Source organism: Typha angustifolia, chromosome 11, assembly GCF_048772165.1.
Source record: "Typha angustifolia cultivar Huaian chromosome 11, ASM4877216v1, whole genome shotgun sequence".
Classification (NCBI taxonomy): domain Eukaryota; kingdom Viridiplantae; phylum Streptophyta; class Magnoliopsida; order Poales; family Typhaceae; genus Typha; species Typha angustifolia.
Window position 1 is genome coordinate 13,315,727 of NC_133249.1, and position 14,645 is coordinate 13,330,371.

At 34.7% G+C, this 14,645-nt stretch overlaps 1 protein-coding gene across 3 annotated transcripts in view; it reads left to right on the top strand.

Annotated features, from left to right (window-relative positions):
- Positions 1 to 2,743: 2,743 nt before the first annotated feature.
- Positions 2,744 to 14,645, top strand: part of LOC140771078 (uncharacterized) — a 34,762-nt gene continuing 22,860 nt past the window's right edge. For 2 of the 3 annotated variants that reach the window (XM_073112458.1, XM_073112459.1), the window contains exons 1-11: positions 2,744 to 2,923; positions 3,937 to 4,154; positions 5,970 to 6,075; positions 6,187 to 6,288; positions 7,009 to 7,068; positions 7,196 to 7,274; positions 8,793 to 8,940; positions 10,169 to 10,292; positions 10,433 to 10,613; positions 13,796 to 13,824; positions 14,415 to 14,563. In XM_073112458.1, the coding sequence (XP_072968559.1) occupies positions 2,744 to 2,923; positions 3,937 to 4,154; positions 5,970 to 6,075; positions 6,187 to 6,288; positions 7,009 to 7,068; positions 7,196 to 7,274; positions 8,793 to 8,940; positions 10,169 to 10,292; positions 10,433 to 10,613; positions 13,796 to 13,824; positions 14,415 to 14,563 (1,376 nt within the window). Of the gene's footprint in view, positions 2,924 to 3,936; positions 4,155 to 5,395; positions 5,577 to 5,969; positions 6,076 to 6,186; positions 6,289 to 7,008; positions 7,069 to 7,195; positions 7,275 to 8,792; positions 8,941 to 10,168; positions 10,293 to 10,432; positions 10,614 to 13,795; positions 13,825 to 14,414; positions 14,564 to 14,645 lie in introns of those variants that run through there. The other variant, XM_073112460.1, reaches the window with a different exon arrangement.

Consider the following 14,645-nt stretch of genomic DNA (forward strand, 5'->3'; position numbering starts at 1 on the left):
ATGTGATGAAGTAAAAGTCATTTTCTTAAAATACAAATACAGTCTAGATAATTTGGTAGTCACAAGATTAAAGCACCGCAGTTAAAAATTATAACTGATGATCATAGTAATTAAATGGCTTTTATCTCTTCGTATATATATATATATATCCAAAACTATTTTACTCCCTGTACTTCAAAAATTCTAAAATCGATCCTTATACTTATGACTAAAATGAGTTGTTTATTTTTCTATTAAATTTATTTGAGTACTATGACTATTTTGATAATTTAACTGTATTATCTTAAAATTTGTATGTTTTTCTAACAAAAACAATATATGTATTTTAGTTATTTTGGCGTCATTCAGTTAAATTTAACGGAAAAATTAATAGTTTTACTTTAGTCATAGTATAAGAACTTATTTGAGACTTTTTGAAGTATACGAAGGTAAAGTAATTTTAGACATAAGTATAGGTGGGTTAAATATATTTAATCTTATTTTTTTTTTATATGAACTCTAATCGGTAGTATTCTAAATGCGTTTAAAAGCTTATTTAGTCCTTTCCAATTTCAATCTTCCACTAATATCTTTAAATTCAAGCGTTACAAGGGCTACAAATTTAATGGAAAAATTGATGATTCTTAGAGGTGAAATTCTCAAATCTCATTTTCAATTTTAACGATTTATATTTGAAAGTCACTAAACTAGAAAACAACTTATATGAACTAAAAACTTTGGCAATTTTCTTAGCAAATTTTAATAGTCGCCGTCTTGATCAATGCTTTGACAACTTACCTAGTTTCTTATTTAAGTTTCGAAGTAACTTATATACATGGTTAAAATGTTTGGTGAACTTAAAGTAAGTCAAAAACTTGTTAATTATGAAAGAAACTTGATAAGGACAAATTTTTATTAAATTCTACAAACAAGAGCAAAGGAGATCATCATTGATAGTCAGTAGGAGGAGTAAGCACTTGTATTGATTGTTTTGGGCATTTAGACACAGTTTTTGACCCAAGTAGCCAATGTTTTTAAATTTTATTTTTACTGAAATAGAAGTTTATTTTAGTGTAGCTATTAGTAAAATACTAATAAATTCAGTATTTTATTTTTAAATGAGTGTAACGTTTTATATTATAAATAAGACGCTACGTTTGTACTAAAATAAATATTGAAAAGTTCAGCATTGTGCTAAGAAAAGATGATTTTATATTTTGCACATATAATGCACAGTTAAATGTTTTATTATTAAAAATGCTAAATTATTCAATATATTTTTTATCAATACGAAAGCTTATAAGGCTATATAAGTGTCGGAGAAAAACCGCATAGTTTATGTTTTTAACTATGTGCGTTGTGCACTGAATTAAACGCCGTCGAGACAAAAAAAATATTTGGGGTTGGATTCAATCCTACTAGAGTTAGTTAGTTCCGGCGTTTTTATTAAGATGCTGAATTATTCTATTTTAAAATCTTTTTAATTAATAGTCTAATTTAGACATACCATATTTTGTTACAAAGATGAAACAGAAATGAATGTTAAAAATATAGGTAAAAAAAACAATGTTCATCGTAACTTTGTGTTCAATTATTTGACGTGAAAAGTCCTACAGGATAGAACGATTCCTCCTAGCTAACCTTGCTAAGAATCATTAAAAAAGGACGATAGCTCCTCTAATTTTAATTAAAAAAGCTTTCTAATCTTCTACAGATAAAATGCCAATCCTATTAAACTTATTAATATTTTACGAATAACTACAGTAAAATAAACTTATTTTAGTATTAAATTTGAAGTACCAGACACTAAGGCATGCCAACCTTTTCTTCTTCCAAGAGATGCCAAAATCTTTGTTGAGAAAAGTTGTTGGAAAGCGAAGTTGAGGTTTGGTGTTTACTAAAGAGAGAAGAAGACCAAATTAGGTCTCCACACATCGTATTTATTTACCATCTTCCAGATTTACCATAGAAAGCGATATATTCTCAACAAATCATCTACCATCATATGGCCCACTAAAGAGGATGGTGCAAAATCAATCAAAATCATGTAGGTTATCTTTCTTCATCTTATGATTGATGATGTTATGGGTTCAACTCTAATTTTAAATAATATTATGAAGAAATTATTTACTGTTTTGGTGGCTTAGTTCAACGGCTCGACAGTACGGTTAGCTTGAAAAAACAATTCGACAGCACGACGGCTTAAAGCAAGTCTCGGCGACGTTTACTATATTAGCTAAATATTTAGTGGAGCTTAATTGACTTTATATCTAAGAAGTGTATCTAACCGATATCTAACCTTTTGACTCGTTAATGATAAAAGAAAAAGAAAGCAAGAGAGAGTCTGGTGCAATACTACACTGGTCTCGAAGACTAGTTTATTTTCTAAAATACACATTCTATTCGATAATAAATTTGAAGAGCAATTTATCTAGGTAAATAAATTTACGAAGAGCCTTTGATCGTCAACGGGTCGAGATCAAGCGAGCAGCACCTTCCAATAATTCTCTCTCTGTCTCTCTGTCTCTCTCGTTACGTCCAGGTGGTAAAGAAAGTCTTCAACAAAATCCATTGGAAAATTATTGGGACTTGATTCAAAGAATAAAGTAGCAGATTGGATGGCACATAGGGGAAAGGGTACGTGCCTCTGCCTCTCTGTTTTTTTCCCCTGTCTGTACTCCCTCTCCCCGTTTATATATCTAGAGGTCTTACCTAAGGATAATAGTACAGAGAAAGAAGAGTGGCAAGGACTGGGAGAGGAGAGATGAAGGTTGCAGTGATAGGAGGAGGGATTAGTGGTTTAGTAGCAGCTTACGAGCTAGCTAAGGGTGGGGTTAATGTAGTGCTGTATGAGAAGGAGGACTACTTGGGTGGCCATCCCATGACTGTCTCCGTCGACGGCGTCGACGTCGACGTTGATCTCCCCTTCATGCTCTTCAACCGTGTAAGTTCTTTATAGCTCATTCTTCTCTCTCTCTCTCTCTCTCTCACTCAGAATCTCTTTCTGGTTCCCCCTTAATTTGTGAGATCTAGAGAGATGCAGTACCACCAAATATAGTGCAACTTTTTGTTAATTTAAATATTGAAAAAACTTCTTTAATTTCAAAAAATTTATATAATATAATTTCGATAATATTCTATGTTTTCTAGTAGACATCCTTGGTAATAAAAAAACTGACTGTAAAGAACAAATATTCAAAGCTTAAAATAAGATGCTATAACAGGAAAAAGTTTATATTATAGATCGCCATTCTGATGGCTAGTTAGGGGTAAAAATAAATTGGATACCGACCGGATAGTATTCAACTCATGTCCAAATACATATTTTCAGTCCAGATACAGATTCGGATATGGATATTGAACTGATAGTAAAATTTAAAATTATATCCTAACTAAACCGATACGAATTATTTTCGGATGGAAGATCAGATCTTAAACGGATATTAATTAAATTTTAAACGAATTATGCTATTTTATTTAGACATAACTAACATAAAAATATTAAGAGTTTCACAAAAAAATAATTTTTTTGTATGTCAAATACATATAAAATTAGAAAAATTAATCTCTACAAATAATATTAATAACAATATCCATATTCACTATTTAAATAAGCAAATTAAAATTGTAAATCATTCAAAAAAATATACGGATAAACAGATATCCGATATCCGTATCCATTTTTTTTTTCAAAATTCTATCCATATCTGAATTGGATAGAGATTTTTTATCCGAATTAGGTCGGATAGTTTTTCACCCATGTCGGGTTTGGGTGGTCTCTGAACTATTTTTTAAATTGAGACAATTGAGAGAGAGAAAGATCATGGATTAAAATTGAGATTACTAACGAAATTTTATCTGGAATTTAAAGGACTTGTATATTTTTACCGTTGGATTAGATTAACATAGTGATTAGACCGATAACATCAATGTACGTTGACTTGTTAATTTTGTCAGGTAACATGCCCTAACTTAATGGAGTTCTTTGAGAAGTTAGGGGTTGAGACGGAGAAGTCGGACATGTCCTTCTCTGTGAGCTTGGATGGGGGCAAGGGTTGTGAATGGGGCAGCCGCAATGGCTTGGCGAGCTTGTTTGCCCAAAAAAGAAATGCATTTAATCCATACTTTTGGCGAATGCTGAGAGAGATTACTAAGTTCAAGGAAGATGTTCTTAAGTAAGTAATCGTGATTCCTAATATGTAGTGCTTTATGCTTGAGTTGTATCTAAATTAATTAAGTTGATAACTAGATGGTCAAAAATGATACTTTAATATGAAATGATATTGCAAAGAATATGCGAGTAGACATGGCATGTTTTAGGAGTTTTTTTTTTTGTTATTGGCATTTTTTGAAGTGTCCCAATGTTTTAAGGGTAAATATGACATTTCTATGAATACATGGATAATTATCTATTTTTATATATAACCCTTTTTATGTGACATATTCAATAGTTCTAGCTCTAAAAGCGTATATTTAAGTTGTTGTAGTTAAAAGGCTCGTAGTTAGATCTTGGGCTTGGTAGGTCAATCTGCCTATTTTGTGTGAACTAGCCTCCTCGTCCCTTCTGCAGAGTATGCGCTCCTGTTCTTAATTAGCTTGGTCATCCCTCCGACGTCGTTACTTTGAAGAAATTAGAGTGTTTAAAACGAGCCCATACTTTGTTAGCATGGGATTGCATTACAGGATTTCGATCCTATTGTATTGGCCTTCGGGATCAAAGTAATGATTAAGAGTGATAGTCAGTCAGGGGCATTCGTATTTTATAGTTAGAAGTGAAATTTTTGGATTAATGAAAGATGAGCAGCTACAAAAGCATTTGTTTAATATATTTTTATTAATCAAGAACAAAAGCTGAAAGCGGTTGAAGAGGGGTTCGTCAATAGAGGAGAAGAAGTAGTAGGGAAGGAGAGGGGCGGAAAGAAGATCTAACAAGAGTGATGGTAGCGTGAGGAAGAGTGGGAGTGGGAGACAGTTCTGCGAGGAAGAATGGGATGGGTTCAATTGGAGATTGGGGGGCGGTTGTAGGAGAATGGTGAAGGGTTTATTAGGATTTAGGGTTTTATATATATGTGTGTGTTGGGTTGACGAGTTGACCCAACCCAACATGCATACTTAAACGGGTTAAAACTTGTTAGAAGTATAAACTTGAACACAACTCGATAGACAAGTTAAGCGGATTTATGGCTCGAATTGGATTAGAGTAAACCCAAATATGATTAAGAGTCGAATTATCAGGTCGGATCAATTTTCGCCGCCCTTAATCCCGTGAACTATTATTCAATTTTTTTTATTTATTTTACAGGTGATTAAATTTAGGCTTTTTAGGGACTAATTTACTCTTATTTTAGAGGAAAGAAAGAGAGAAAAAATTAAATGAAAATGGACAGTTGTTCGATCTGGGTGTCATTATCCCTCGGAAAAGAAGCCATATAAATATCAGCAGAGGAGCTTTAAAAGTCCCGTCTTCTAAACTTCCAAACCAACTTCTTCAATGTGGGCAATGGAGGGTCTATCTCTCGACGACGAGGGAATCGAGCGTGCCTGCATCCATATTTACCATCCTCCTTTCCCGTCGCCCTTCAACAAACGAGATCACGGTAAAAGCCCCTAAAATTCGTTGTTTTTCCGGTTCTTTATCGTCTCCTTTCCTTTCCTTTCCTCGATCCATCCGTTCTTGACCTTTATGGCTTGCAATCTCATGTGCTTCTCCAAGAATTGAGTCGATTATGCTCGTGGATTTAACGGTCATGTCTTTCACAATTTTGGAATTTAGTAGGTTCATCGAGTTTAAGATGTCGTGTGCAATTTTGTGAAGACGACCATGTTCTCGGTTTAGTTTTCTTTTATAGATGCTATAAATGCCACAAGTTTGAGTAGAATGCCTCCGTGTAATTATATTATTAGATGTTTGAAATTGACATTATCTGCATTTAGTTCTGTAATTGGTTCTTCTCTTTTCGATAAATATACGCATTATTTTCCTATGGAAGATACCTGGAGGAGCATGAGGATAATCCTGATCTGGATCATGTCGAGACTCTGGAGCACTTCGTTAGGTCACATGGATACTCTGAGTTATTTCAAAAGGCTTATCTTGTGAGATTACTGTAGCATTTGACCTCATGAAATCCTACAATCTTTATAAATTGATACAAGAGGCAAAGAACTTCACTGCGTATGTTGTTGATCATTCATGAAACCCTGCAGGTGCCTCTCTGTGCTTCTATATGGTCCTGCTCTTCAGAAGAAGCGATGAGCTTCTCAGCTTTTACTGTCCTTTCATGCTTCCGTAATCATTACCTTCTTCAGGTATTGTGGGATCTCCCTCAAAAGATGCTATCAAGTTCTTTCCATGAGATTTTTTCCATTTCTGACTGAAAGTTGAGCGACCTAAGGTTTTTTGCTTATGTCTGGATTTCTGTTGTTACAATGCTGTGTCAGAATATATGGTAAAAATATAGCATACTCGTCTAGATTATGGTAAGTATTATCATAATGCTAGGACTTGAGATATTCTCTTATCAAGATATTATTTTGAGAATATTACTCATTTGTAGCACATCATGGTAATATCTCTTATTTCGTACCATACCCTCTCGTATTTGATGTAATTTTTTCAGTATCAATTAGGATTGGTTCTTATTGTATTTTTTCATTATTATAGTGCCCTCATTCAAGTATAAATGTTAAATAGGCCACTACAGAAAATATAATCAATCTTTCCACCATAAAAAAGAGAATAGGTCGTGAGTTCGGAACTTACTAGCCTCGTTAATTATTTAAAAATAAAAAACTTCTGCTTATTTAATTCAACTCTACTTTTTAGGTCTCTCAAAATGTCTCAAACTCAAGGGTATGGGAGTATTAAAATATAAAATATAAAAACTACTAATATCTAATATTAGCTTAAGCTTTTAGAGTAGTTGATGTGTTAATTGTAAGATTGTTATTTTTCATCATTAACACTTAAAACTTTTAATCTTATTTCCCTGTAAACACATTCTGATATGTTGTGTTTGCTTGCTTCAGCTCTTTGGCCGTCCTCAATGGCTTACTGTCAAGTGTCGTTCACATTGCTATGTCAATAAGGTAGATTTTACTTTGGTTTGTGCACTCACTTAATGGTGGCAGTATTGATTAATGAAGTAGAGATGCTCCTATTCTTTTTGAGTTATAATTTTGTTCTACTGGTAATGATCTATACGAGTGCTATTAGGTAAGGGAAGAATTGAAGAACATGAATTGTCAAATTAGAACCAGCTGCGCAGTGAAGTCTGTCTCAAGTATTAGTGGAGGTAGGTTGTCTGTTCTGGTAATCTGTCATCATTACTTTCTTGTTATGTTGTTGGTTATCCCATTCTCTTCATGGTTCAGATTATCTTCAAGTAAAAATTATTAGACAATGTTGCTAAGATAATAGAAAATATATGCTTAATGGTACCTGTTATCTACCCTCTGTTGACTGCTTAGAACAGATCATCTATATTCTCTTAATTACAGAGACTCCGAAATGATGGGGAAGATAAGGTATTTTAATCTGGTTAATTCAGACTTGCAATTTCTGAGAGTATATGCTGTTAAAATTTGGGGTATGCAGTCACATACAATGCTCAATAAAGATATGTCTTTCTCCCATCAACAGAGTGAGTAATCAAGGGTTCAATATCTAGAATATATGTTCCTATCTGGATCACAGTCAGAGTCTTGTCTATTAACATCAGTCTAATAAGTAAATCTAGTAACTAGTTATCTATAGCTCAAAAGTAGGGGTGACAAAATAAATGAACGGCCCGGCTCGGCTTGGCTGAAGCTCGGGCTCGGCTTGATTTGGCTTGAGCTGAGCTGAGCCTGAGCATTATTTTAAGGCTCAATTTGAATTTTGGGTTGAGCTTGAGCTGGAGCCAGCTTGCTTAGGCTCGGTTTAAATATAATATTTAGTAATTTATTATATATAAATATATTTATAACTATTAGATCTTTGATTCAATGGCTATTATTATCCTATCTCTATCTAATCCTAACCCTAAATCTAATAAAAAACTCCCAACAAACCCAACGCCCAGCGCCCAATCTCTTATTTCCTCTTTCTCCTCCTCCTCCTTCATTGGCTTAGCCTTGACCTCGGCGTCATCCTTCTCATCTTCCTCCTCCACTGCCTTCTCGTCCTCCTCCTCCTTCACCTCCTCATCTGGCCTCCTCGTCCTCCATTGACAAGCTGCCACGTCCTCTCCGCCGGCCTCCTCATCCTCCTCCGACATCCTCCTTTTCCTTCGGTCTCCTCGTTTTCCTTCGGCCTCTTTCTCCTCTATCGATCTCTTTTTTCTTCTGCAAATCGTTACCCCATCGTCTCCTCCTCCTCCTCCTCCACATCCTCATCTGGCCTCCTCGTCTCTATTGACAAGCTGTCGCAGCCTTCTCCTCTTCATCGGCCTCCTCATCCTCCTCTTTTCCCGCCTTGGCAAGCCGTCGCCTCCTTCTCCTCCTTCAACAAGCCGCCGCCTCCTCCTCCTCCTTCGACAAGCCGTCGCCTCTCCTCCTCCTTCGGCAAGCCGCCGCCCTGCTGTCTTTAGAGGGCTTGAAATTAATTTCTGGCCGAGTCTGAGCTAGAGTTGGCTCGCTTAGGCTTGGCTCGTTTACACCTTACTAAAAAATACCGAGTCTAATATATAAGTTATGCCATAATTCATGTTACCATCTCATTGAAGAAACGTGATGAACAAATTCAGAATAAATTGCATTTCTTTTATGATAACTCTAATGCCCCCTGTTTTAGTCTTTTAGATGACTTTTGCTGAAATAATAGACTATGGCAGGTTGCCGCTTGCTAACTGCAGACAATTTAGAAGAGACATATGATAGATGCATAATAAGTGTCCATGCACCGAATGCTTTAAAGATTCTAGGAACTCAAGCAACATACGAGGAGTTGAAACTACTTGGTGCTTTTCAGTATTCATACAGGTACTTTGATTATTTTGATATTTTCCAATATTGCCTTGATCTACGGACATCATACACTTAAAACAAAATTATCATTTAATGAAGTTTGGCAGTACCTTCTGGGATATTAGACTTTAGAAGAACAGCTTGTGACTTTATATTCATTAATCTAATCTAGCTACTAGAAGCATGAATTGTGATAAACATTGAAAGTGTTAATAGAAATATATAAAGCATTTGATGAGAAATATACAAAGCAGTTGTTATTTTTTTTTCTATGTTAATATGTCTACCTTCTCTGATTAATACTAGGACTTCTCCTGTGAATTATGCTGAGCCAACTACATAAGAAATCAAGATTAGCAGATTTGTTTTGGATATGAAATTGTCAAGCGTGCACCATGCAGCAACATCTGGAATCTCTATTCTTTCCCATTGAACTTTAATTATTTGAAACCATATAAAGTTTTTCAATCACTTTACCTCTATTTAGAGCTTCTTGTCCAAAAGGAAAATAAATTATGTTAGAAAGAAAATAGAACACACCTTTGTATTGGCAACCAGTTTGCAAAACTACATAGACGTGTAAACGTTCTGATGTGTGTTCTCTATGGCAAGGACTTCTAGTTTGGACTTTATATTTTTCACTTCTTGCTTTCATCCACGTCCAGATATATCTTGGCGATAGTTCACCAATGTGAAACCTTATAGCAAGAGCTGCAATATTCAGTAGTTTTAGTAAAGATTTAGGTAAGGACAACTGTTCACTATATAGAAAATTATTCCACTGCATGCTACTCAGACACAAACTTCAAATTTTTAGTTATAGCAGAGATTTGGAGACACAGAGTCAGTTTTTTTTCAAAAGTTGTTGCATTTAGTATTTCCAAGAGAACATAATTCAGGAATCATATATAGTTATATAATATTTTGTGTACACTTTACAGGTTCTGGTTGTTCAAAACTGATCAAGTTGTTAACCTCATATTAATATAGATATATCATATATCAGTGATTCCACTGTTAATTAGGCCGTCCTGAGTCAGTATATTTGTAATTAGTGTAACCGCTAGTCATTTGAACATATTAGGTTATGTTTCTTATGAATAGAAAATTTATATTCTCCTTTACAACTTCTAGCTTTGATTAAAAATAGAATTCCTTTTAATGTTTAGTTATTATGAATTGTACCAAATGTTGATTAGATGAAAGTGAAACTTATATTTACATTGACATCGTCAATTGGCAGAGATATATATCTCCACCACGACAAAAATCTTATGCCACAGAATCCATCTGTATGGAGTGCCTGTAATTTTTGCGAAGCTACGACTAATGGTATTTGCATTACTTTCTGGCTCAATGTGCTTCAGGTATGTGATGCAATTTGTTAGGTACTTGCTCATAAATTATTTATTTTGACCTAATCACTATGTTAAATGTTTTTTTTGTCTTTCTTGCGTATCCATTTTATCTCACCTAAAGTTATCTCATAATTAATGTTGATTTGCAGAATCTTGGTTCTACCAATCTGCCTTTTCTTGTGACACTGAATCCTCCTTGTATTCCTATTCACACCATACTTAAATGGACGACTAGCCACCCTGTTCCGTCAGTTGCAGCCTCAAAAGCTTCTGTTGAGCTGGGCCATATTCAAGGCAAGAGAGGCATATGGTTTTGTGGGGAATATCAAGGTAATTGCATTTTCTTTAAATTTTGGCCCCTTTTCTAACATCAATAGAGATAAAATAGATACTACATAAACAGTTCGTGCATGAACAGTGCTCAGTTGATATAAAGGCCATGTTAGTTGAGAACAAGGTACCAAGTTGATGTAGGTAAAGGCCAAAAATCAGGTATCTGAACTGCACAGATGGAGAACTTTAAAACCCATAAATCTTTATTTGTAGAAATTTGAGATGTTGTACCTAGCTGCCTATCTTTAATAGTCTGGATCCTCAAATTAAATGCCTTCCTCATATTCATCCTTCATTCCTCGGTTATTGTCTTTGTCCATTATTATATAGCATTCTTCTATTTTATTTTCATGAACTTTTGCTTGGTTGACTTCTGTCTAGAGCAAGGATTCGAGTTTCGGCCGAAACGGATCGGGATCGGCTATAGCCGATCCCGATCCAGGCGGTTTCGGCCTGCTGCAGGCGGCTGCGGCAGGCAGCTGTCTGCTGACAGCTACTGCTGTCAGCATCAGCTGCTGCTGTCAGCTGTCAGCAGCAGCTAGAGAGAGAGAGAGGGAGAGAGAGGAAGGGAGAGTGAGGGAGAGAAAAGAGAGAGAGAGAGAGAGAGGGAAAAAGCAAGAGAGAGTGAGAGAGAGAGAGAAAATGAAAGAGAGAGTGAGGGAGAAGGAAATATTAAAAAAAAGGGTATGAGAGAGAGGAAAAAAGGAAGAGAGAGTGAGAGAGAGGGAAAAAGCAAGAGAGAGTGAGAGAGAGAGAAAATGGAAGAGAGAGTGAGGGAGAAGGAAAGATTAAAAAAAGGGTATGAGAAAGAGGAAAAAAGGAAGAGAGAGTGAGGGAGAGGGAAAGATTAAAAAAAAGGTTAAGAAAGAGAGAGAGAAAAAGATAAAAAAAAAGAATGTGGGAGAAAATAAATACTTTAGACTAACAATTAGAGGGATAGAAAAGAAGAGAGGGAGAAAAAGAGATTTTTACTTTTTAGGCTTTATATGTGAGTAATTATTATTTCTTATTTTTTTATAATTTTTTCTAATTTTTTAGAAATTTCTCTAATATTTTTAATAATATTTAGAATTTTATTTAATTAAAATAGTCCGATCCGATACAGGCAGCCGATACGGCCGATACAGCCGATACGTATCGTTTTTTCGGACGGCCGATCCCGATCCTGATACTGATTTTTGGAACCTTGGTTTAGAGACATTGTCTCTATGATATTTATGACATTATAAAAGAATGGATGGTAAAACAGCATGGATGAAAGTTGTGCTCTATCTGCAGATATGAAGGAAATAAGTTTGAGTAGTTCAAGGCCTTGATGGTTGCAAATGACAAACTGCATAAGTGCATATAAACTTGAGAGAGGCTGACAACTTTATCAAAATTAGTTTCATGCAGAGTTGGCACTTGAAAGAGTGTCATCTTAGGTCCCCTTTCAAGTAACCAACGATGGTCGGGCGTGCTGAGCGGCACACCCTACCGTGCCACTGGCACATATTTAAAATATTTTTAATAAATTTTTTAGGATATTTAAAGATATTTTTCGGTCTTCGATATGTCAATTTTTAATTTTTAGTTTAAATATATATATTAAAAGTTTAAAACCTATATTATAATGTTTTCTCTTTAGATTATTTTTGTAAATGACATATTTATTAAAGATAAAGTAATAGTTAAATATAAATATTATTCAACACATACTATGATTGAAGACATTCATTAAAACTAATATTAATGATTAAATACTTCATAATATAATTGAATACATAATATTAATTGATAATAGTTTAATAATTAAAATTAATATTTAGCTGAATATAAAATGACGAAGAGAATCAAATACTATATTTGTCGGCATAAGAATAACACAAGAATGTTGTAGCAAATACTGCTAATATTTTTCAAAACTCATTCACTGATAGTATTGTTCATTGTAACATTTTACATAGCCTTCATACAAATAGAAATTTTATAATTCTCTTATGATATGATATGATATGAATATTGAACATGCACGAGAATGAACGGCACCGACACAGGCACAGATACACTATAAGCATATGTAGATAGTAGATATAAAGTATAATAATGATGTTCTAGCTCTGGTGGGTGTGACTGATATGATGGTAATTATGATGAACTTATATCATCCTATGAGTGCACCTCTCCTAATATCCTGCTAACTATAAACTTAAGTTCTCTGTAAAAAGAATACCTCTCTACGAATGTTGTGTAATAGGGACGTATATCTCATCTCTATTATCATTGCCACTAGACTGAGTTTTGCTATTATCACCATCACCATCACCATAATTATCATTTCTAGTCTCATTATCATTAATTTTATTTAAGCCTTCTAAATAATCAATTGATCAATTGATTTGATAATGACTGATGAAAATAGAAAAAAAATTTAAAAAATAGCTCCATATGGCACAATGACTGGCACGGGGCTATGCCAAATGGCACACAGCCGTGCCAGCCTGGCACGACTCGGCATTGCATGCGTGCCGGTCGGCATGGCTCGGCACGGATCGGCATGGGGGTGTGCCAGTGGCACATCCCGTGCCAAGTGCTGTGTCATTACTGGCATGGCAAGTGCTGACCAGCACGGGGCGTGTTGATCGGCACGACCATCCATGCAAGTAACATACTTCAAAGTTATTGATGACATAGTAGTCTTTTATGTAACCACTTCTCTTTCAATGTCTCTCATGTAACGACTTTGCAGTGTGTCATCAGCAACTCTAAATATCTGGTGCAAAGCGGTTACATGAGAGACATTGGAAGAGAAGAGGAAGTAAGAGAGGAAGAAGAATATAAAGTAACCAATCTCCTTTTTCTTCAATATCAAAAACAGAACTAATGCCAGGGTAGAGTCCTTTATATCATATCACCTAAACTACTAAGCCTTACCAAATAGCCGCCAAATTCTTCCCTAACATTAAGAGGGAGATAGAGAAGGACTAATGAGTTGCCCAAGAAGGGAATACAATAGATACAGTAGAATGATGCAGCACTTTTATGTTTCTTTTCCTCTTTGATTTAGCCAATTAAAGGGGACCTGATTGCATAGCAAAAGCATTTTGAGTTGCACTAATGCCATGTAAGTATATTGCCTGTAAGTATGTTACTTGAAAGGGGACCTAAAGTATAAACTCCATTTGTGCTGCTGTTTACAGGTTATGGCTTCCATGAGGATGGACTCAAGGTAACATGATACCATGTTTGTTTTAATTGTTACACAGATCAATGGATTTCTCATAAAATAGTGTCCTGCATTTTACTCCTGCTGTCTTTTTATTTAGGGAAATTATCGAAAACACCCTACATTTTGCTTTTATTATTATTATTATTCATACACCTACCAGATAGATTTTTATAATTTGATCCTTACGTTTTACTTTTACCTCAAAAACACCCTGAGGTTAGTTCTCTTAACAGACAGTAAGCATACAAATGAGAAAAGTTAACTATACATGCAAAATGACCTTAATACCCTTGAGGAAGTTTTTTAAGATTAAGGTAAAAATAAAGAGGAACCAAATTTTAAGGTCAAACGAGAGATGTTTTAGGTATTTAAAATATTTGTTTTCAAAAGTATCTGAATATTTTCTATCCCTTTCAACTGTTGGTAAATGCAAAAAGTAAGGATTAAATGATAAATATCTATATGGTAGTTTGTGAATGATAACAAAGAAAAAAGTAGCGTGTTTTTAAGAAATTTCCTTTTTATTTAACTATCTATGTCATACTCTACCATGCAGAATTACATAAAATGAACTCTAAGATATTATGCAGGCTGGAAAAGCTGCGGCAGGTGCTGTTCTTGGAAAGGACCCTATTCTTCTTGAGAACCGAAAACATATGGTACCTTCATTGATGGAAACAGGAGCACGACTTCTAGTAACCAGATTTCTCCAACAGTATATCATAGATGGTACTCTAATGTAAGTTGATTGTTACAAGATATCTCTGTTATTCTGTGCATGCAAATCACAACAGTATAAGTCTGTCATTTATGTGCTCTCT